Source organism: Sorex araneus, chromosome 4 (assembly GCF_027595985.1).
Source record: "Sorex araneus isolate mSorAra2 chromosome 4, mSorAra2.pri, whole genome shotgun sequence".
NCBI lineage: Eukaryota > Metazoa > Chordata > Mammalia > Eulipotyphla > Soricidae > Sorex > Sorex araneus.
This window is the reverse complement of record NC_073305.1, coordinates 173,941,957-173,964,819: the sequence shown is the minus strand read 5'-3', so window position 1 is coordinate 173,964,819 and position 22,863 is coordinate 173,941,957. Positions and strand designations below refer to the sequence as shown.

The 22,863-nt window shown below is 40.5% G+C and overlaps 1 protein-coding gene across 4 annotated transcripts in view; it reads right to left on the bottom strand.

Annotated features, from left to right (window-relative positions):
- Positions 1 to 22,863, bottom strand: part of STXBP5 (syntaxin binding protein 5) — a 189,587-nt gene that overhangs the window by 151,245 nt on the left and 15,479 nt on the right. For all 4 annotated transcript variants that reach the window (XM_055134182.1, XM_055134184.1, XM_055134181.1 and 1 more), the window contains exons 3-4: positions 14,141 to 14,222; positions 11,976 to 12,076 (exon numbers count right to left, since the gene is read on the bottom strand). In XM_055134182.1, coding sequence (XP_054990157.1) covers positions 11,976 to 12,076; positions 14,141 to 14,222 — 183 coding nt within the window. The remainder of the gene's footprint in view (positions 1 to 11,975; positions 12,077 to 14,140; positions 14,223 to 22,863) is intronic.

The following is a 22,863-nucleotide window of genomic DNA, read 5'->3' as shown; positions in this document are numbered from 1 at the left end:
TGTATGTCTCTAGGTCATGGCGGTGTGGGAGCTTAAGTAGACGGTGGTGGGATGTGGCGTCATCTCCGAATCCCACCGGAGCGGGGGGGAAGGAGAAGGGCCCACTCCTCCCCTGTCCCGAGAGACTTGGCATTTGATGCTACTGTTGCTCATACCTGGAGCTTGTTGCTGACTTCTAGAAAACGGTGACTGCCGGGGCTTGTAGAGGGCAGGCGGAGGGACGGCACCTGCCCCCGTCTGGAGCAGCCGAGCAGAAACGGCCTACTGCAACGTCCAGGGCCATCTCTGCAGCAAGTTGCTCAGGCCCAAGATTCTTTTGTGTGTCTTAAATGGTCTTTAATGAAACAAACCTTTACCAAACGATCCCCTAAAGAAGACTGCTTCACACTGCACACATGAACAAAACAGAAAACCCCTTTGCTTTCTACAACGTTAAGAATTTCCAACAGGGTGGGTGGCACCGGCCCCTCCTGCCGCCGAGATGTGATCCCAGGGGCCACACATGGTGTGTGCAGCCTCTCCGCAGCTGCACGAGCGTGAATCCAGACCCAGCTAAACTACTTTCGGCATGGGCAGCTCCTCGCAGAATGTCTCCAGCCTGAGAAATAAGCCGAGGCCCCACGCCCGCCCAGGATGGGAAAGGTATTTCTCTCTCTCGCCTCTTCCTTGCCGGGGGTGAAGGGCGTGGGGACCGCCATATTATGACGACCACAGATGGGGTTTACAAGCTTGCAATGATCCAATATCCGGAAGAAATCTCCCCGGACTTAGTTGTTAAAGTACAGAAATCCAAAACCGCACGGCCACGGTTTTTCTTCACAACAGGTGAAGACCTGTTGAGGACTTCATTTCTCTTCACAACAGGTCTGACTCTAGTGGGGAACTCCTAACAGTAATAGTGAGGTTTGTGTTGAAATATTGAATGTAACCAAAGTAAGCAGAAAGTAAAGTGAAACTTATCAGTTACAAGGCGGGGGGGGGGGGGCAGGGGGGCAGGATGGGATGGGAGGTATACTGTGGTTTTTTTTTCTTTTGGTGGTGGGATATGGGCACTGGTGAAGGGATGGTTGTTTCAGCATTGTGTAACTGAGACTTAAGCCTGAAAGCATTGTAATTTTCCACATGGTGATTCAATAAAAGAAAATTCTTATAAAAAAAAAAAAGAATTTCCAACAAATCCTGCAAACCTTTTCATAAAAGCTCTCTTATAACACTCAACCAAAAATTCCACACTTTCAGTATTATATCCTTATATTTACATATATTTTCCATCGCACTATAATCTGCCATTTGATTTTTCTCTTTAACAATTATAACTTCCATACATAGTTCTACATAAAAGAAGAGCTCAATTAAGACTCATCAAATAAATCACTGCACAAGATAACAAACAGGAATTCTTTGGTACTTGTGGAAAATTAATTTTACCTCACTCAGCTCTATTATCAGATGAAAATTTAAGTTTGTGTTCATGAACATGGTAATGTATTAGAAGTAATAGCAGGTGCCGAGTTGCGCACACACAGGGCACCAGGTTCAAGCCCCAATACCACATGGCCTGTCCCACACCATCACTGGTAGAAAGGGCCTCCACCTATCCACCTTTAAAAATCCTGCATTGAAACACCCAAAAGGAGAGAGAGAGAACAAACTGGAATGCCCTGCTACAGAGGTGGGGTGGGGTGGGGTGGGGAGTGGGAGGGATACTGGGTTCATTGGTGGTGGAGAATGGACACTGGTGGAGGGATGGGCTCCCAAACACAGCATGAGGGAAAAAGAAGCACGAAATATTTGAATCTGTAACTGTACCCTCACTGTGACTCACTAATTAAAAAATTAAAAAATAAATAATTAAAAAAATTTAAAATCCTGCCTTAAAAGTAACAGCACCCAACCAAGTGCAATTTATAAACCTTTTTGAAGAATTTCTTCTCCATCTTCAGTTCCACATGATTGTATCACTGTCATCCCGTAGTTCATCGATTTACTGGAGCAGTCACCAGTAACGTCTCTATTACACTCAGCCCTTGAGATTTAAGCAGTCTCTTCTTACTCGTCTTTCCCAACAACTGGAGGCTCTTTCAGAGTCAGGAGAATGAGACCTATTGCTACTGTTTTTGGCATATCGAATATGCCACAGATAGCTTGCCAGGCTCTGCTGTGCAGGTGGGATACTCTCGCTAGCTTGCCAGGCTCTCTGAGAGGTATGTATATATCTGTTACTATATTTTGGATATGAATACACCACGGGGAGCTTGCCAGGCTTCCAAACGGGCAATAGACTCTCGGTAGCTTGTCAGGTTCTCCAAGAAGGAGAACTGGGCTATTAATTTCTTCTGGAAGCTTGGTTTTATAGTCTCTGGATGCTGGCCATTGATGGTAGGCCCTTAACTGGAGATCCTGAACTGTCGAGGCGCTGCTGGGGAGGGGGAGCGGTGGGAAGAAACATAACCCGTGCCCTCTGAGGGGCCCCAGTGAAGACAGCCAGGCGTGGGGGCAGGAGACTGTATTGCTCTCTTCTGGGACCTTGGTTTTATAGTCTCTGGATGTTGGCCGTTGATGCGATTACACAGCGCCGGGGGCAGTTTCTGGGTGTGACCGCCCAGCTACTGGAAAATGGGAGATCTGGGTGGAAGAGGCCCAGTCCTGATCCAAGCAGTCTTGGAGATCTCAGCCCTGGGTCCTGCACACCTGGGTTCCTCTGCCAGCTCCCCCATGCGTGAGGCTCATCCCAATGTGTGGAGTGGCCCTGAGCATGGCCGTGGCTGGGTTCCAGAGGTTTTCAACTCAACTTCAGTTCCATATATACATGTATATATAAACATATATGTGTAGCTAGCTAGCTAGGTAGGTAGATATTTCTTGGTAAACTGTCTCAGTTACTTGAAAAAAGGATCTTTATTGTTTATCTGTAGCACTGTAGCACTGTTCAACCGTTGTTCATCGATTTGCTCAAGTGGGTACCAGTAATGTCTCCACTGTTACTGTTTTTGGTATATCAAATACACCACGGGTAACTTGCTGTGCAGGCAGGATACTCTTGATAGCTTGCTGGGCTCTCCAAGAGGGATGGAGGAATCGAACCCAGGTCGGCCGCATGCAAGACAAATGACCTACCCACTGTGCTATCGCTATCACAATCCAGAAATACTATGATCTCTACAACTGGGTATATTTAATAATTACACTCAAAATTTTTAATCTTAGCTCCGCACCTACTGACTGTGATCCTGAGGTCTCCTAACCCATTTTGGCACCAGAGCAGATTCTTGCAGCCATGCATTTTGACTGTGAACTGAGCTAAAATATTAGAAACCCAAAACCGCGCGGCGCAGACTCAAAGTCTTCACTTTTACCAAGGAAGAGAAATTATTAGATGATGCTTATTCAGCAGGCCTGATTGTTGGGGAAAATTTCCAATCAACAATAGTGAGTTCTGTATGGAAATATGAAATGTACTCAATATATAGAGAGAAAAATGGGAATATCATTGGCTACTTAGATGGGGGGTGGGGTGGGAGGGGGGTGTATTGGGGTTCTTGGTGGTGGAACGGGTGCACTGGTGAAGGGATGGAGGTTTAATCAGTATTTGACTGTGACTTAAACCTGAAAGCTTTGTATTTTTTTTCTTGTTTTCACGGTGATTCAATAAAATATTTCTTTAAAAAAAAATTTTTAATCTTAGGAAGTTTAAATATGTGAAAAGTACATTCAGAAAACAGTTAATTCCTCCTAATTCCTAGGAGTGGGAAGGAGAAAAAGGAGGAAGGGAGAAAAGGAAAGGAAGGAGGGATGGAGGGAGGGAGGAACACAGGGCTTCCTCTTCTACCACTGGAGTCAGATAGTCAAAGCCTAAAACCAATGAAACACTAAAGGTCAACTTGAGGGAAAAATGGCTAAAATGGAAACACCTCCCCCCCGACCACTGATCAGAAAGGCAAAGCAGAAAGTCCTTCTAGAATATACAGCATTAACTTACTTTGTCTTCAAATTTATACTCGCCTAACAAGAAACAGTACTCTATATTATGAAAGCATCAACAAACAAGAGAAAAATCTGAAACACAGCTATCCCACTGCCAGGGAGAGGCTTCAGACTGAAGATCATCAAGCCTAACTTAAAAGGCTCCACCCCTTCAGGAGACAACGCAGGAAGACCAAAGACTTTGGACAACACTCTGGGTGACGGCCACGAGGGCCCAGTGCCACAGTGAGACCCTGGTCTGTAGCAATCCTGGGCCAAGACAGCCTGGAAAAGGCCTATTTCACCAGGTTCTCTGGCAACTCGGGCCCTCCATTCTGGGCTCACCTCCGGCCCAGCTGGGTGCATACTCTCTCTTCCTTTGACCTCCCAGCACTCTATTCTGGAGTCATCCACACACGCCCTAGACTAGGGGAACCGCCTCTCTTTTACTTCCTGGTCCTGATTCTGCAATCAGTCACATCCATACTCTGGGGGTGCAAGTTTCTGCACAGGGCTCTCTTTTCTCTCTCCATTTCCTTTAATACAACTGTTTTTGTGTCACTGTCTTCTCCAGAAATTCTTTTCTGCAACGAAAGACAAAAAAGCTTGGAAACTAGGGGGAAACTGGGCCTGGCTTTTCCTGAGAGAGAGTGTAACAGCATGTCAGCCTGAGCAGCAGCCCCCCCCCCGAAAATCGGGGTGGTGAGGAGCATGACCCGGCTGGCACGGATCAAGGGCATCTCAGGTGCAGCTTGGCTGCTGCCTAGTGATGCTGGCAGGTTTTCAGGACCCACACTAGGCAGAAACTGGCACAGACCCCTACCAGCCCTGAGCCCAGTACTCACGGCATCTGCACCATCTGCTGGGCCAGGCAGGAAGCCCCACTCTCTCTGCTGTGGCTGCCTTCTCCTGCTCTCTTGCCCCCCCTTAGTTTTGCCAACAAAGGAACAAAAGCCTTTGCCTTTTACTCACCGCAAATCCACCAACCCACGAACGTATACAACTTAAAATTTTATTGAGAGATGGAGACCTCTCGTTTCTTTCCATGAGCACATCGTCTCTCTTCCCTTCACTTCCCCCCTAGAAACCTGCCTCTAATGATCTTCCCTATCACCTACAAAGACTGACTTCCCGGCCTACTGAGAAAACATTAGCCCAAACCAACACCACCAACTTCTGAACTAATCATGTCATCAAATCAAGTGCAAAAATCTCATAAAAATATTAGCAGTTCTAAAAATCTCATATTTCATCATCTAAATAGCTGGGGATGAAGGTCTGGAGTGGAACCCATGAAGTATAACTCTGAGGTATAATGGTTTCCCAACTGTGTACCTATAAAAACAAAGAGACCAATGGTGTAATAAGCCTAACATTCCCATCATTCCAGGGCAGCAGAGAGAAGAAATCCCACTTCAAAGTGGAGGAAACTGAAAAATAAGTTTTAAAATCAAGTTGGGCAAATGTTGGGATTTTCTTAATGAAGTTACAAGACCCAGGATGATACCTCCCTGGTGCTCAGCTCCTTTCACGTCACCCTTTTTCACGAAACAGAACTTTCATGAAACAAAAGACACACACAAAAAGGAGTTTACTCCTGAGTTTTTATTATCCCGCTTCTGTCTGCAGCCGTCTTTGATTTCATACTTCATGTTTTTCAGTCCAAGCCAAGAAGTTTCTGCTACATAGTTTTCCCACGAAACATGTAGGTCTTAAATAAAATTCACTCGTTGTTACATGAGACATATATATCATAACCACAGATGACAAGGAACCAAAAATTTCCACCAGTGTCCAAAACATGTTCTTCTTTCCCTTGGGACACTCCCTGGCAAGTGTCCAAGGCCAGAGCCTACAACTCGCCACTACAGAGTGATTTAGGTCTTTTATGCTCCTCAAAATTCTTCCCCCTGCCTGGTTTCAAAGTAACCTCCACATTTTTAGCTATTTTTCACAGCAGCAACATCCCAGTCATTGAAAAAAGAAATAAAAGGACAAAACGGTCATTCTTTTCTTCCGCTCACCGAGTCCCACTAGCTCCCGGAATAGGGAATCCTACCACGCGTGTGCCTCCTCCCAGGTCTAAGATGCAAGGTGGGATGACACCCAATTGATGAAAAGATCAACCGACTAGATCTTCACATTTTTCTACAGTGCCTACTGCTTCTAGGTACCGGAATCTTTTGTTACCATATGCTACAAATCACCACAAAATGAGTGCCCTCAGCCTACCCCCTGTTAGCCTCTCTCAGCTGTCAGAGGTGGGAAAACCAATCAGTGCAGTCCCAACAGTTCTCAGGATCCCCCAGGGTTCAAATACTGAGCAGTCCTGTCTCTGTCACTGAGTCTCCGAAGGCAGTTCTAGACAGTCCTGTACACTTAGATTTCCTAAGCTGACTTGTCACTTCCTGTCACCAGCTTTCCTTGTGGAATACAGTTAAGTTCCAGACACATCTCTTTCTGTCTTCCAAAAAGACCTGACTATCCCTCCCTCCATTCCTGTATTCTACTCCTGAATTGCATCCAACCGAAGCGCTCTCATTTATAATGCTCGTCCATTTTTCATTAAGCTGCTTTCAAGGAAAAATATTAGGCCAATATGATGCAATTACCACAAAAACTCTAATTTTAAGTCTCTAATTTGTTCTAATATTATGATTAACTTTTTTTTCTTGTTAAATATGTGCAAAGAATTAATTCAAAATCTTTGAAAAACCTGCACAGATATTTGAGAGCTGGTATCTGGCCAAATACCCTGTTCATATACATAATGAGCAATTTAGAAACCTCAAATATGCAAAGCTCAAAATTTACATAACATCATAATAAGAGTATAATAAGAGAGATTAGTTCTATTTCTATATTAATTTATTTATGCTAATAAGAAAACCTGATTCTTGGGCAGCAGTCAACTCCTGAAACACCCAATAGAACCAACTTTCTACCAGATGGAGAGTTTGCTACCTGAGGGATTACTGCATTTGTCAAAAAGTATGGGGTTATTTTGGGGTTTTTTGTTGTTAATGCTGTTGTTTTGCTTCTTAAAGGACCTTTAGAGGTCACAAATAAAGTTTTGTAGCATACCATTTGCTTTTCATTTGTGATGTCCTGGGTGTAATCCCTGACTCTAGAAGAACACATAAAAAAACCACAAAAAAATGTTTGAACACTAACAGACCACAGATAATTGTTAGTACGTTTATTATCAATGTATTCTAAGTAACGTATTTTCTGAATAATCAATTCAGAATGCATGCACATTTATCTCATTCTCTAAATCTAACAGATCTATCCTCAAATGAAAAAGCTGTAGATCAACTATAAGTAGAGTGAAGAAAAATATGCCTTTACAAAAATATAAGCTTATAGAGGCAACTGAGATAGCATCATAGATGTAGGTCCTAATCCACAGAGATGGAGTCCAACATAGAGGCTGAGTCCTCCTAAGGCTCGCTGCCTTTATGAGAGAAAATTAGGACAGGACAGAAGGAAGACCAGGAAGATTGACAGGGAGAAGATAGCCATCTACAAGCTAAGAGAGGTCCTCAGGAACACAAAAACAAACAAATCAACTCAGCTAACACCTTGTCCTCAGATGTTCAGGCCCCAAAGCTGCAGAAATACATGCGTATCATTTGAGCCACCGGGTGCATGATAACTGGTCTGGTTGCCCTAGCAAGTAAGTGCCTTCCCCTCCCCATGAATTAAAAATGAAACCACATTCAGGCATCTATTTTCTCACTCCCTAAAAATGACCTGCACATTTTAAAAGTCTCAAAAAGAAGATAGTGTTGAAAGTGAGAGAGGGATTGGCCATAACTAGCAATGGTAATGGCACTAATGACTTCTCTTTTGTAGAAACAAGCGTTTCCATAAACACGACCTGAGTAAACTCGGACAGATCTAACATATACTTAAGTAAGAAAAGTATCACTTTGTGAATTCAACGCCTTTAAAAGTAATTATGTAAGTGATTCTGGAGAACCGTACACTGTTCTAAGTGCCTGACATAGTGATATTACTATGTATTCACTTTATAAAATGCATCTTAGGATTTTCTGTGAAATAGTAATAATTCACTTTACAGATTAAAAGATCTGGTGTACGTAACCAGACAATGAACTATGGTTGAGCGCAGACAATTTGGCCCCAGAGTCTCTACTCTAGTGGGGAGGAGGACGGCACAGTCCCTGGCTGAGATTCCCAAACAGGCCTCAGGGGACCTTCGGGCTACTGAGATAACTCAGCAAGACCAATCCACGCCACAGCAACGGGCAATAGCACTGCTGTGTCCAGCAGTGCTGGACCTAGCACCTGTCCAGCAGTGGGTGCCAAGGAGCCTCCAGGACCACATGCAGAGTGCTGGGCTAGTAGGAGGCATGAGGTGCTGAGGATTACACAGCAGGCAAAGCATGTGCTTCTGATCCCGGGGTCACCCCCCAGGCCAGAGCCCGTATTCTTAACCACGGTCATGCACTGTTTCTCAAGTGACTTTAAAAAAGTACACAGTAGCCAAAAATAGTTAAGAACTAAACTTGATTTACTATATGTCATGTTGTACTAAGGAGGACACATACATTTGTTTTATTCTTCAACTCAAACTCATCCTATGAGAACTAAAACACATGTATATTGGTTATGAATAAATGCCATTTGATGGGGCATATGGAAAGCCAAGTTTTTATTATTAACTTTGATCAGGATCCTAGTGGCAAGGACCACGTCCCTCTCACTTACAAAGGCGTGCTTGGTTGTCAGCATGGAGCAGGCAAGGAGGCACTCTGGTTTAGTCACAGAATAATAGGGAGGGAGGGAAAGCCATTTCAAGTGCAAAACAAAGTAAAAGGTACAGATTATAGGAATCACAGAGGAAAATACTCTGTAGACCAGAAAATTAACAATGAAGTAATGCATCCCAATTAAAGTTAAACTAAAACCAAAGAACACGTTTTTTCTGCTCTTTCTTCCAGTCCACACTGTGGCAGTTGTTGGGAGTATTAACAAATACTCAAACTTCCTCTCTTCTTGGCCATAAGGCTGAAATTAGGAATGACCAGGTGGCTTTCTTTGCTCCATGAAATAAGAACGGAAAGCTACATATATACATATATAGATAGATATCTATATCTATATCTATATCTATATATCCTTTCCAGGCAGAAGGTTTCCAGGCCAATGAATGTTTCTTCCCCCCCACTCTCCTCAGTGACTGGAAATACTATAATTATAAAGGTTAGCAGCCTCTCAGTCAGGATTACAGAATAGATTTCCAGAGTGAAAGAGAATGGGTTGACAACATCTAAATGCCTTTAAAACTTCTGCCTGTATATGAAATACACCTCTTCTATTTTTATTTTATGAATTAAAAAAAAATCACTCTTCTAAGTCATTAAGATTTTCAGAGTATTTGTCACCACAGCACCACCCAGTCTATACTGACTGTTAGAAATAAAGAATGAGTGTAAAATATCTGTATAAAGAAAAGGATGGATTCCTACAAATAAGGGCGAGGTAGGGAGGGGTGAGCGGGGAATGACAAAATTTTGCCTCCTCTCCAGCAGGAGGTAGCTATTTCAACAGAAGTATTTCTTCGGGATCAAGATTACAGAGCATCTCTGAAGAGACCTGGGGAGCTGCCCGTGGTTCCGTGCTGTGGGCAGGCTAACAGGTGAAAGAGGGGGTGGCCGCTCCACCTTCCCCTCCCCATCACAAGCCAAGTCCTAGGGAAAACGAGGCCTAACCTTCCACATGGTAACTCTTTCCCTCTGCCGCTGAAGGAAATCTGAATTTGAACCTGGATAGACTCAATCATGAGGTTTTTCCGTGTGGCACCAGGCCCATTCCTTTAAGTCCAACAGTTGCCATCTAAGTTTTCACTTATCCGAGATGACTTCGGCCAGGTAGTCAAGAACCAGCTTGTTTACTGGGGCCCGAATGAAGAGAGAAGAGGTTCTGAACCTCAGAGAAGCCTGTTTCTATTGTTCATAAAGGTAAACTATCACATACCCCCACACTGGGTACTTCACCAAGCATTCAACTAAAGAGGGGCCTGACAGACCTTTTGTGAGGTGCACCCACAAAGAAAGGTCACCTTTTATTTTCATGCACGCAACACAAAGTTGTATTTGTCAAGACAACTCGCTTATTTATTAGCCTCACCAGTGTCTGGGAGATGAAAGACATATGAGGAGATTTCCTATCTACCCGCACTGACTCCTGACTCCAGGACCCTCTGTGGTCTGACTTTTTGTCCATGGATATTAATCTTTAACTGCAGTGGTAGGTGAACTTGGATCACACGCTGACATATCCCTGTGTCCTAGTGAGAAATATGGACATGCCACCTACAACTGGGTATCCAAAGTATCTTTATTTTTATGTTTTAAATTTTTTTAACTCTGATTTTTTGAAAATTTAATCACCATGAGATACAGTTACAAAGCCTTCATGTTTGAGTTTCAGTCATACAAAGATCAAACACCCATCCCTCCACCAGTGCACATTTTCCACCACAAATGCTTCCAGTATACCCCCCCTTTCCAGCCTTCCCCTGCCTGCAGGGGAGACAATTTCCCCCATACTCTCTCTAGCTATATACTTTGGGGCATCACAGTTTGCAATACAGATAGTGAGAAGCTATCACGTTTGATCCTTTATCTACTTTCCACACACATCTCCCATCCTGACCAATTTCTCCAACCATCACTGACTTAGTGATCCCTTCTATATCCAGCTGCCATCTCCCCTGGCTCATAAGGCAGGCTTCCAACTATGGAGCAATACTCCTGGCCCTTGTGTCTACTGTCCTTGGGTCTCAGTCTCATATTATGTGACTTTATATTCCACAAATGAGCGGAGTCATTCTAGGTCTGTCTCTCTCTTTCTGACTCATTTCACTTAACATGATACTCTCCATGTCCAGCCACAAAGTATTTTTATGCTAGAATTCTACACGCTGGTAGAACCCCTTCAGGGGGTGATGTGTCTAAGAAAACTTGCACAGCATCACAGCGCCCAGAGATATTTCAATGGTATTATTTTGAATCAGATCGTATTTATTAAGGGGGAGTTGTGCTTTGCAACATTTTCGGTAGCGTAACTGGCCTGTATCACTAGATACAATGCTCAGGACGTCCCACATGTGGCAACAAAAAGCACCTCCTGACACTGCCAAGTGCCCTCTGCAGATAAAACAGAACAAATGAGGAACTGTTCTGTTTGACATACACTTCCATTTCCAGCAGATGTGAGATGAACAACAGACAATGTGTACAGCTATTGCCATGCCCCTCTCTTCACTTTCTCTACCACACTGGGGGCAGATGAAGGACTCCCTCAGACACCCAACTGACAAATTAACTGAGGACCGTGATCCAGCAAGAAGACAAAAATGGACTAGACTCACTTCAAGCCAAAATGTTTCATATGAATCAAAAATTTGAAAAAAGGAAATTATCAATAAGAAAATGTGTAATTGTTTAATGAGTTTGTGTGAATAGATCCTTTAGATCACAAATCATAAGATTTCTATTTTACTCCTAAAATTTCTATTTTACTCCTTAAATATACACATATTTAAGTGAAAAAATAACAGGCAACATCGTATCAAAATAGAACAAAATGGACAGCAGATTTAAAAAGATATAAATGTCCATTAATAAAGATTCAATGATCACATTTTCACAACAAAATAAAATGCAGATATGAAAATGATTAAGAAAAATTTAAATATGTCAATATAAAATAATCTTTCAAATGTTATTAAAAATAAGTTATAGAAAAAATATATAATAGCTTCTCTTTTATGCAATGAAGGAACTATACCACAAGTTTTGCTTATGCATAAAGACTTAAAATATTTCTAGAAAGACACAAAAGAAACTTAGGTGGCTGCATTAAACCAAGTTTTTTAATTAGTTTTGAGATTGGGCATAAAGTCTATCAAATAAATAAAATACAGGTTAAAAATGGTTTGAACAGAATAAAAATCTCCTCCAACAGAGAATTCTTACCTTTCTCTGCAAAATTTAAGTGAATGTAGTATGGCAGGTCTCTTTTGACGTAAATTCCATAAATGTAAGGTATCATCAGCCAAGGCACTCACAAGAGCTCCCTAAAAAACAAGACATAATTGATTTTACAAGAATTAAAGTTTAAAAACATCTAAACCGCTAAGATCCTTCCTAAAAAAAAAAATCTTCCTGAATTTCAAAATTTTGTCAGTATGTTTAATTTTCAGAAACACCTGTCTGACTCAAATTCTACACAGGAGATGTAGTGTACTGGGTCATACGTGTTTCTGTATGAAGTTCTAACTTCTTCATTAGAGTGGAGTTGCAGGTCACCGCAGCACTGCCTAGAGGCCTCCAGAGTACACCTGGTGTGAATTAGGGATCTCTGGGGCTACACTGTGTAATGCTCAGGAGGCCATGAGCTGCATGGGATCGAATCCTGGTCAAGCACTCCAACTGTTATACTGTCTCCTGGCCTTTAATTCTGATATTTTAAAAGTATTTCCTTGGGGCTGGAGCAATAGCACAGCAGGTAGGGCGTTTGCCTTGCACGTGGCCGACCCGGGTTCTATTCCCAGCATCCCATATGGTCCCCTGAACACCGCCAGGGCTAATTCCTGAGTGCAGAGCCAGGAGTAACCCCTGTGCATCGCTGGGTGTGACCCAAAAAGCAAAAAACAAACAAAAAAAATAAAAATAAAATAAAATAAAAAGTACTTCCTCTGACCCTGGGGGTAAAAAAAAGATTATTTGTATCAATTTCACTGAGTCTTTACATTATCAACTCTTAAATACCAATTAAGTGCTTTATTCTTTATTCTCAACAGTTTCTTTATATCCATGATGCCCGTCTTCAATCCTGCTGTCAAAACAAAAACTTGTAGCTCTGTAACACTGTTACCCCATTGTTCATCGATTTGCTCAAGTGGGCACCAATAACTTCTCCATTGTGAGACTTGTTGTTACTGTTTTGGGCATATCCAATATGCCATGGGTAGCTTGCCAGGCTCTGCCGTGTGGGCAGGATACTCTTGGTAGCTTGCCGGGCTCTCTGAGAGGGATGGAGGAGTCGAAACCCGGTCAGTCGAGTGCAAGGCAAATGCCCTAACCGCTGTGCTATCACTCCAAAACAAAAACTAGACATACTTTAAGAATTCATGAACTTCAAAAACTTGGGAAACAAATAAAAAAATCTACATGACACCCTTATATGTAAGGAATCCAGCGTCTAGAAAAATACTACTTTCTTCAATGACTGCTCTTTTCCCTGTCACTTACAGTAAACTATTCCCAGATCTGCGTAGATATTTTTTAAACCCTGCAACTACACTCTTCTCTTTGCTGATGTAACGATACTTTATTTAGCAGCCCCTCACACTTTATATTGGATCAAAAAGAAAGACCTAATTAACAACGCTAATTAGATGAGAACTTTGACAGGAACCAATTTCTAATGGACTCTTCCCCAAAACTGGAGTGCAGTTTAGTGTATGTAACAAGCTGCGTCTTCAAAATTCTTTTAGTAACTTTTCCTATATGACTGTGAGTATTTCTACCATGGGGGGTGTGGGCCACTGCGGCAGTGCACGGGGGCGACTCACATATGTGCTCAGTGATCAAGTGAGTGGCATTCAGGGACCCCACACAGTGCCACAGTGCCGGAGCTCAAACCTGGGCCTGCAAAGCATGTGCTCAGCCCTTTCAATCATCTCTCTGGCCCCATTACTTGCTGGAATAAAATTTAGATGCAGCAACTTGTATCAAAAAAAATTTACTTAGGAGCCTTGAGATAGTAGAGCTGCTGGGAAGTCTGCGTCCCAAGCATGCAACCTGGGTGGGTTGCACCCTCTACACAGCCTATGGTGCCCCAAGCATCACTCCAGGAGTGATCCCTGACAACAAAGCCAGGAGTAAAGCCCCGAGCACAGCTGGGTGGAGCCCACCAGCTCACCCCCCCATACAAAAAAATATTTTTTTATATAAACATAATTGCAATACTGTTTTGAGAAATACCTTACCCATTGTGACTATGCTTTAAAGTGAACAGCTATCATTTCTGCTCTGTAAACTCAAAAGTTTCCATATGAATGCATGTGCACGGGACCTGAAGGCGGAGCTGTGGGCGCACCTCACCGAGAACCCGGGAGACGGAAGCCCCCACTCACCTCATTAATCAGGAACTGAAGCTGGATGACAGCAGACCCGCTCTCATGCTGGCAGTAGCATTCCACGCCTGGGCGACCAAAACTGTCATGGATTCCATTAAGGAGCCTGCAGTACATGCGGACTTTTATGGAAACTAGCAAGTTGTAGAAAAGGCTAAGACATGTTCTGATGACCGTGAGTTGACGCAGGCTATTTTCTGGGTTCAAGATTGATTCATAATTGTGTTTATCCGATATCAATATAATTAGGCAGGTTTAGCAGATCATCAGAAATCTCATAAGATTACAGGTCTAAAAGAATACAACTGCTACTTCTAGGAAGGGGCTTAGGGTAGTGGGGAATGAATTATTTTTGAAAAAGCAGTAATCCAAACGAAGATACAATTATTTGATATACTTTACTCTGGCTCCCATTTTTATGTATGTAAAAAAAATATATTTACACACATATATAAACAGATAAACAAGTCTATGTGTGTGTTATGTATATATGCAGGCACATATACATAATTAAAAGTTAAATCAAAATTTGATGGGACTTAAAAAATGAAGACAACACTGCTAAGAAAATGATAGAAGGTGGAAAATAAATGAACAGCAGGCAAGAGGATTATGGGATGAGTTCACGAGGAATAAATAACGTAAGAAAAATAGGAGCCTCTGAAGAACAGGAAGGCAAATGTGAAGAAGAAACAATAAATCACCGAGAAGAATCTCCCATGGCTGGGGCCGGAGCGATGGCAGGGCATTTGCCTTGCACATGGGCAACTTAAGTTCGACTCCTGGCACCTGAGACGGTTGCCTGAGCCCACCGGGCTAATTCAACACAACTGTTTAGCCTATTTCACTCTACTCTTTAAACACCTGGAATTTAAGTACCAATTACTATTAACTTATATCACTAGTATTATTGTTTACGCTGGTAGCAATAGTACTTTTGCTACACAAATTGCCCTGATACAAGTACAGTCAGCTAGATTTCAAACTGCTAATATTGGCAAATAAAAGTACTAAATCACACTCTGGCCAGCCAGATAAATTAAATATCTACTTCTCTGTTCATCCATTTCATTTGTCAGATAACAGCATAACTTCTATCATCTTGTAATTTTTTAAGTCAGTAGAATGAGTCTAATGTAATTGTTCCAGCTGTACTATTCTTTCTGGGAGCTATTAGCATAGTCTATCATTCCCACTTTCATGGGAATGGAGTAAAAACATATATATATGTTTGAGCAGAATAGTACAGATGACTAATTTTTTTTTTTCATGTGAGCTATACGGGGCCGGAGAGCTATTGCAGTGGGCATCGGGCAGGGCACTTGCCTTGCACGCAGCCATCCCAGGTTCGATCTTCAGCATCCCATATGGCCCTCCAAGCACCACCAGGAGTGAGCCCAGAGTGCAGAGCCTAGGGGAAAGCTCTGAGCACCACTGGGTATGCCCCCAAAACAAAGTAAATAAAATGTGAACAATAAGTGAAGAATAACAATTCTATATAACTATAATAATTTTAACAACTATTAGAGTACAGGGTAATAATTATATTATCATATTATATATTATATTATATTATTATAAATTATATTAAAAATAATATAATCATGTGTTCATAATACATGGTTGAAGTTATATTAGCCAAATGTTTAAGAATGGGTCTATTAACTAAAACAGACTTTTTCTTGAATAAGACATAACCATAACTAACTACACAAATTTAGGATTTATACATAACTACACAAGTTTAAGATTTCCAGTTCAGCTACTTTAAAAACTGTAAAACAAGCAATGCAACCGAAGTGAAGCGTTCACAGAGTCATTTCTTTTCTAATCACCTACTGCTACCCGCAGAATTCCGACTACCTCAAACGCAAAACATTTCAAGCTACTGACTTTCATGATGTCTTTCCAAAATACCTTAGATTTTTGTATTTTTAAAACCTTGGTGTTTGTATCTTATCAGTTCACATTATTATTTAAATGAATTATCTGATATTAAAAATGACAGGAACAAACGAGTTTGGAAATACACTAAATTCATTCTTGGAATGTAACAGGCAAATAGTTTTACTAATTTGGGTCTCCTCAGAAATTTCCTACTGGTTTGAAAACTGTGGTATGCTCTGGGCATCAAGGTTTTATTCCCAGAGAAAGAAAAATTTCTATATACTTAGCGCTTGGTTATATGCAGGTGAAGAAAGTGTACTATAATATCTGTGCACTATAATATCTGTCACCATATGATCCACTATTATGGATAGTGCACTATTAATAGTGCACTATTTCAGAGGAAATTGTATTTCTGGATTTTGGTTTGAGTTTTTGGGGCCACACCAGGAAGCACTGGGGATCACTCCTGGAGGGGCTCGTGGATCATATGGTGACAGATATCGGACTGAGGTCAACAGCATGCATGACAAGTGTCTCACCCACTGCCCTATGTCTACAGGCCCCCAAACTGAACTTTTTATAGCAACTTTTTATAATAACAATCTCTTCATTTCTAGTGAAGATGCTAAGAGATTTTCTATCATTCAACCACTATATTAAATTTCAAGCAAAGTCTTAAATACATTTTAATTCCTATAGTCATCTAAAAGGTCATTATTATCTATGTTTAAAAGATAATTTTAGGGGGCTGGAGCGATAGCACAGCGGGTAGGGCATTTGCCTTGCACGAGGCCGACCCGGGTTCTAATCCCAGCATCCCATATGGTTCCCTGAGCACTGCCAGGGGTAATTCTTGAGTGAAGAGCCAGGAGTAACCCCTGTGCATTGCCAGGTGTGACCCAAAAACCAAAAAAAAAAAAAAAAGATAATTTTAAAGCCCAGAGAAGTGATTTCCTCAAGGTTATGACTGATTTCTTTCCCTTCCCCTTTGGACAATGTAGTGGTGTGTGAATGCATTCATTCCCGAAAGATCCTATCACTAAAATAAGGACAGCGTATTAAAGAGAAAATTCCCAATACTTTGTAATTACTGAAAGCTTAAAAATTAAATTTTACTTTTTAACTTATATGTTAAGGAATCAGTGCTGCTTACATAACTGTTTGCAACGTGGCAAAAACAAATTCCAGAGTTAAGTAGTTCTCAACCCAGGAACTATTCCAGAATTGCAGCTGTACTGCAAATTTACTAAGCTCAACATGCCTCAAAAGCATCCTAATGAGGCATCTTTTATGTATAGCTGGTTTGGTACCAGAGGAACATCTGACACTCCACGAAAATGAAAACCTTTACTTTCAAGTCAGCTCATACATCAACTCTGCTATTACTTCTTATAACCTGGAGAAGAATTATTATACCTCTCAAGTGCCATCTCTTTGTAATAGAGAAATCTGTCCAGAGAGTTTGTATAACTGTGGTGAGAATTAAAATTAATAAAGAGCACACAATAACATGAAGACCATAATCACTATTTAACATAATGTAACTCATTACATTAATAAGAAATAAAGTTACCTTACCATAGGCATACCGTAATATAAAAATCAATTTTAATAATGAGATCACAATACTTCATAGACATATATGTTCCCATTCTCTCATTCCTATGATGACTACTGGTTCTTAAAGCAATAGTTCTTCTTAATACTGCCATTACCAAGAGTTAATGGTTTTATTATAAAGTAATCAAAACCTATGAAAGAGATCTGCTTAGTAAATTATTCTCACTTATTATGGCTGTGCTCACAACTAAATGAAGAAACAAACCTAAAATATAAATGAAGAAAATCTGTAAGGATAGAGTATAAACAATTCTGCAGAGACAGAGGTAAAATGTAGAAATGTGTATTTACTATTCTGATGTCTAGTCTTCCAGACATGAATGAATAAATTTACCACATAGCCATGTATTAAGACCCTAATAGCTCTTGGTGTCACTATATCTTATTTATATCTTAATTACTTATTACTTACTTATATCTTAAAAGTAAATTTTACTTTTCCTTTTTAACTTAAATGTTGAAGAATCAATGCTGCTTACTATCTACTTATCATTTGTGTGTGTGTGTGTGTGTGTGTGCGTATGGGGGAGTTGGGTATATTTGGGCTCCTTCCAGCTATACTCAGGGCTTAATCCTGGCTCTGTGCTCTCAGGCCATGTTTGCGACCATATATGCTGCTGGGGATTGCAAACGAGAGTCTGCTACATACAAGGCAAGCATCTTAGCCTGTACTCTCTCTCCAGCCCCACTCTGTGTGTGTGTGTGTGTGTGTGTGTGTATGTGTGTGTGTGTGTGCGCGCGCGCTCACGTGTTACTATCTAGTGGGTTTAATCGTTCTATCTCAAATATCTTCAGCCTTCTTTTCTACTTACCTACTAAAAACTGCATCCACCTCAACATACAATCAATGAATCTGTTGTATGTTTTCTGGACATACAACTGAGAAAACCAACTGACAAATCTAATTCCTAACACAGGCCGGTGACTTTCTACTTAGTTGTCCACGGCATGCATTCAGACAAGTACTTTCACAACGACTCAAGAATGAAGAGTGGAGGCAGTCTTTAAATGCAGCTCTTTGCATTTAGACATGGCACACTAATCAATCGGGGAAAATGTTTTGAGTAAAAGGTAACACTGGGGCGGGAGGGGGCACAGAGATAGTATAGGGGGTAAAGCACTTGTCAGACACATAGCTGTTATGATATCCAGAGCACCAGGAGTGATTCATGAACACCGAGTCGGGAATAAGCCCTGAGCACCACAGATGTGTTCCCTATCACCACCACCACCACCACCACCACCACCACACACTCACAGGCAACTTAAAAAAAAATATTAAAATGTAACTAACACAGGGGCTGGAGCGATAGCACAGCAGATAGGGCGTTTGCCTTGCACGCGGCTGACCCAGGTTCGATCCCCGGCATCCCATATGGTCCCCCAGGCACCGCCACGAGTAATTCCTGAGTGCAAAGCCAGGAGTAACCCCTGAGCATCGCTGGGTGTAACCCAAAAAGAAAAAAAAATGTAACTAACACAATGAAACTAGCAATTGAAGAGTAACCAGGATAAGGTATGCAGAACAGAGAGGAGGCAGTAACAAAAACTTGAAAACTTAAAGAAGTAAAATATTTTCTTTTCAAACACTGTTTCATCAGATTCAAAGTAAGTATTCATCCAATTGCTTAAGTGTTAACTTTCGGGGAGGAAAGACAGAGATTAGGGAGAGAGAGCAAAAGGAAGCTTAGGAGCTTTAGTACTACATCATCAAGGTAACAGTTATGAAGAATCAAACACTTAGTCTGTACCAAGTATTGTATTACGTCACAAAAGTACTATAATTTCCTGCTTCTACAAATGAGAAAAGTCAAGAGATATGATTAAATAAGTTTCTCAAGGCCATGAAAGTTGGGGCGTGAACACTGGCAATTAAAATCCAGAATTCTGTAACACCAAGTGTTACTGCATTGACAGAGTTAGAGATAATTTTCACGTCTATATGTTCACTTCTTACCTTTTTAAATGTCATTATAAAATTTGAGAACAAACAAAGAGGAAGCACATTTATAATCAAAACTACTGACTCCAATTCAGAAAATTCAGAAGGCCAAGTCCGAGAAAATAGCATTTGATATAAGCGGCACTGGTCGAGAATGAAGAGGGACAATGGGGTTTGCGTAAGGACAGACGAAGAGAGCAAGAGAGCTGGAACTGTAGAGATAGAACTGTAATTTTGAAAAGTCTGAGAAATTTAAGCAGGGAATTCAAGAAGAGGGATTAAGAAGGAAGTAGAAGAGAAAACCTTACAAGAAAATAAATTACTTCCATGCAATACTACTTAGATGTGGAACTGAGGTTATGACTATAGTAGAAAGATAGTTCGTAAAAATGTTTTCAACTTTTAAAATCAAGGAGTCTATGCGGCAACTGCTTTAAAAAAAAAAAAAAAAAAAAGCTCCATACAGGAAGAATGATGGGTTAGTATCTGCATTTTAGAAAGTGAGGAGTCAAGGGGCTGGAGCAATAGCACAGCGGGTAGGGCGTTTGCCTTGCACGCGGCCGACACGGGTTCAATTCCCAGCATCCCATATGGTCCCGAGCACCGTCAGGAGCAATTCCTGAGTGCAGAGCCAGGAATAACCCCTGCGCATCGCCAGGTGTGACCCAAAAAAAGCAAAAAAAAAAAAAAAAAAAGAAAAAGAAAGAAAGTGAGGAGTCAAGAATTAGTTCGTAAAGACAGTAAGAAGTTAGGAACTCAATGAAATCCCTGAAAGTTACAAAGGGAATCAAGAGAGAAAACAAAAATCGAGGCAGGTTTATAATAGGAGGGGACGGAGGGGACAGATATCTATTTATCGATGCAAGAATTTAATAGGTATTTTCTAAGGCAATGAATTAAGAAACACTGGCAAGGCAACTTTTTTTTTAACATTTGTCTAGGATTAGAAACAGTTCGAAAGTTCTGGGGATCAAAGGCAGGTATGAGCAGAGCAAAGCACACGTTTTATTTTAAGATTTTCAGAACTTAATCTTGAATCCTGTGGTTTTCCAACTTTTTCACACCTTCAAACTGACACAGGTACACAATCGGCACTTCAGGAACAGGTAATGAAAAACCACTGCTTCAAGCCACTTATCTTTACAAATTTGGTTTGTCTTACTGATTTTTAAGTGGAAAATAACATTTGCTAAGAACCAGATATAGCATCAGAAACCCGCTATCTGGGTTTACTTTATCACATTATTATATTATCACAAGAATTTCATTTATAATGTTAGGGGAAAAAAGCCTCTTGAGATCTTAGGTCTATACAATAGAAATTTGTTTTCATTCTACGGTTTATTATGGAAAATTAAATTACTTGTTTATTCTGGCCCTATCACCATGGGTTTCTTTCCAAATCTAACTTTTTACATTCGTATTTTACACACATGGATGGCAAAAAATAATGGGTAAATTAGGGAGAAATAAAGTACAGCATCTTACACTAATTATCTTTGCCGCCATGTATCTCCTAAGATGTAAAAACGGCAAGCAATAGAATGACATTGCTTATTTGTGTTTAATGTTTTAAACCCATTCCTTTTATTCTTGAGAACTTTAAAAGGAACTGGGGATATAAATCACAGTCCCTTAATCTCAAAGGCTGTAAAGCCTACAAACCGAAATATGAAAGCAATATAGCCATTTGATTCACTGATACCTCCAAATACAGTTTATTTTGTAGAACAGATTTAGCTTAAAATGAAAGTTTTCCAATTATTTTCACAAACATGAGTTCATTTGGGCTTTAGCCGAACCCATAACATTCTGTGTTTATACTACTCCTTTTGTTTTCCTTCTTGCTTATTAATCAGTGCTACTGTATTCTATAGACACTTCCTTGTTTTCTTCAACAGGACCATCTGTGTTTGAATTAATAAACTGTTTTTGAAAGCCTTCTATATAGGTAGAGGCTGGAACCTTGGATAATAGCAATCTTCTCACTTTATCTGCAAAACCTCGAACAGCGTTTGATATAAAATGTGCACTTGCTACTTAAGACTCAATGAACGAATGAGCTTTTAAGAACCTAAGAAAAATCATGAACATCCAGAAATATCTTCTAATGCAAAATTAGTTCACATTTCATAAATTAAAGAAAATATCTAGGATAGTAGGATCCCATTCATTTAATCCTCCAATTACTTGTTAAGTAGTTTACAAGCACAATAACAGTTGTGAGATTTCTTCAGTACTATCAGCAAAGTATGTCATCTACCTACCCACATTTGGCTGTGAGGCAAGTTCTTGCTGCTGTCACTACTACTATGTATTATTATACACATATTTTGACAACCATAATTTTATGACAAATGCAACAATATCAATACTTGTATACACTCAGTAAATTGTTAATGCATTTTATTTTTAAAGATTAGGAATCTTCTCAGAGAATCTGTTTAATTCCTGTCAACAAAAACAACAAAACAGGTAAAGAATTGTGCTTAAGCTCTAAAAAATTACTTAATATTTTAATCTAGGGAAGAGAAGTTTAGAGTACATATAAGACAGAAAATAATTAGAGTTTGAAATCTTATGCATTTTTAAAATACCTTTATATCCTTTAAAGTTTAAAGATAAAAATGTGCAAGATAAATACTTTTAATGAACTTATGAATGGTAAATTTTTCTACAGTATTATATGGACATTTAATTCTCTTATGTCCTATGAGTGTAAATTTCTTTGAGCAGAGATATTCTGCTAACAAACCAAGAAAGACTTCTAAGGGCAAACTGTTCCACGGTAATAAACTAAACCCAAAAGCATAATTTTAATGCATCACAAACCCTGAAGATTTTCATTCAAGTGTACTAAAAGATTATCATTTCTTTTGTACTTTTTATACTTTCAGCAAATGATAATTTACTGAATACTTTATGTCTCAAAGTATTATAGTCACCATCATCATCATCCTGTTGATCGTTGATTTTCTCGAGTGGTCTCAGTAACGTCTCCATTCATCCTAGCCCTGAGATTTTAGAAGCCTCTCTTTACCCATCCTTCCCAATGGTGCCACATTGGAGGCTCTTTCAGGGTCAGGAGAATGAGACCCAGCATTGTTACTGGTTTTGGCATATAAATACACCACAGGGAGCTTGCCAGGCTCTCCCATGCGGGCAGGAAACTCTTGGTAGCTTGCCAGGCAAGAGGAAGAGCTAGGCTATAAGATGTCCAAGCTTCTGGGAGCTTGGTTTTATAGTCTCGGGATGTTGGCCACTGATGGGA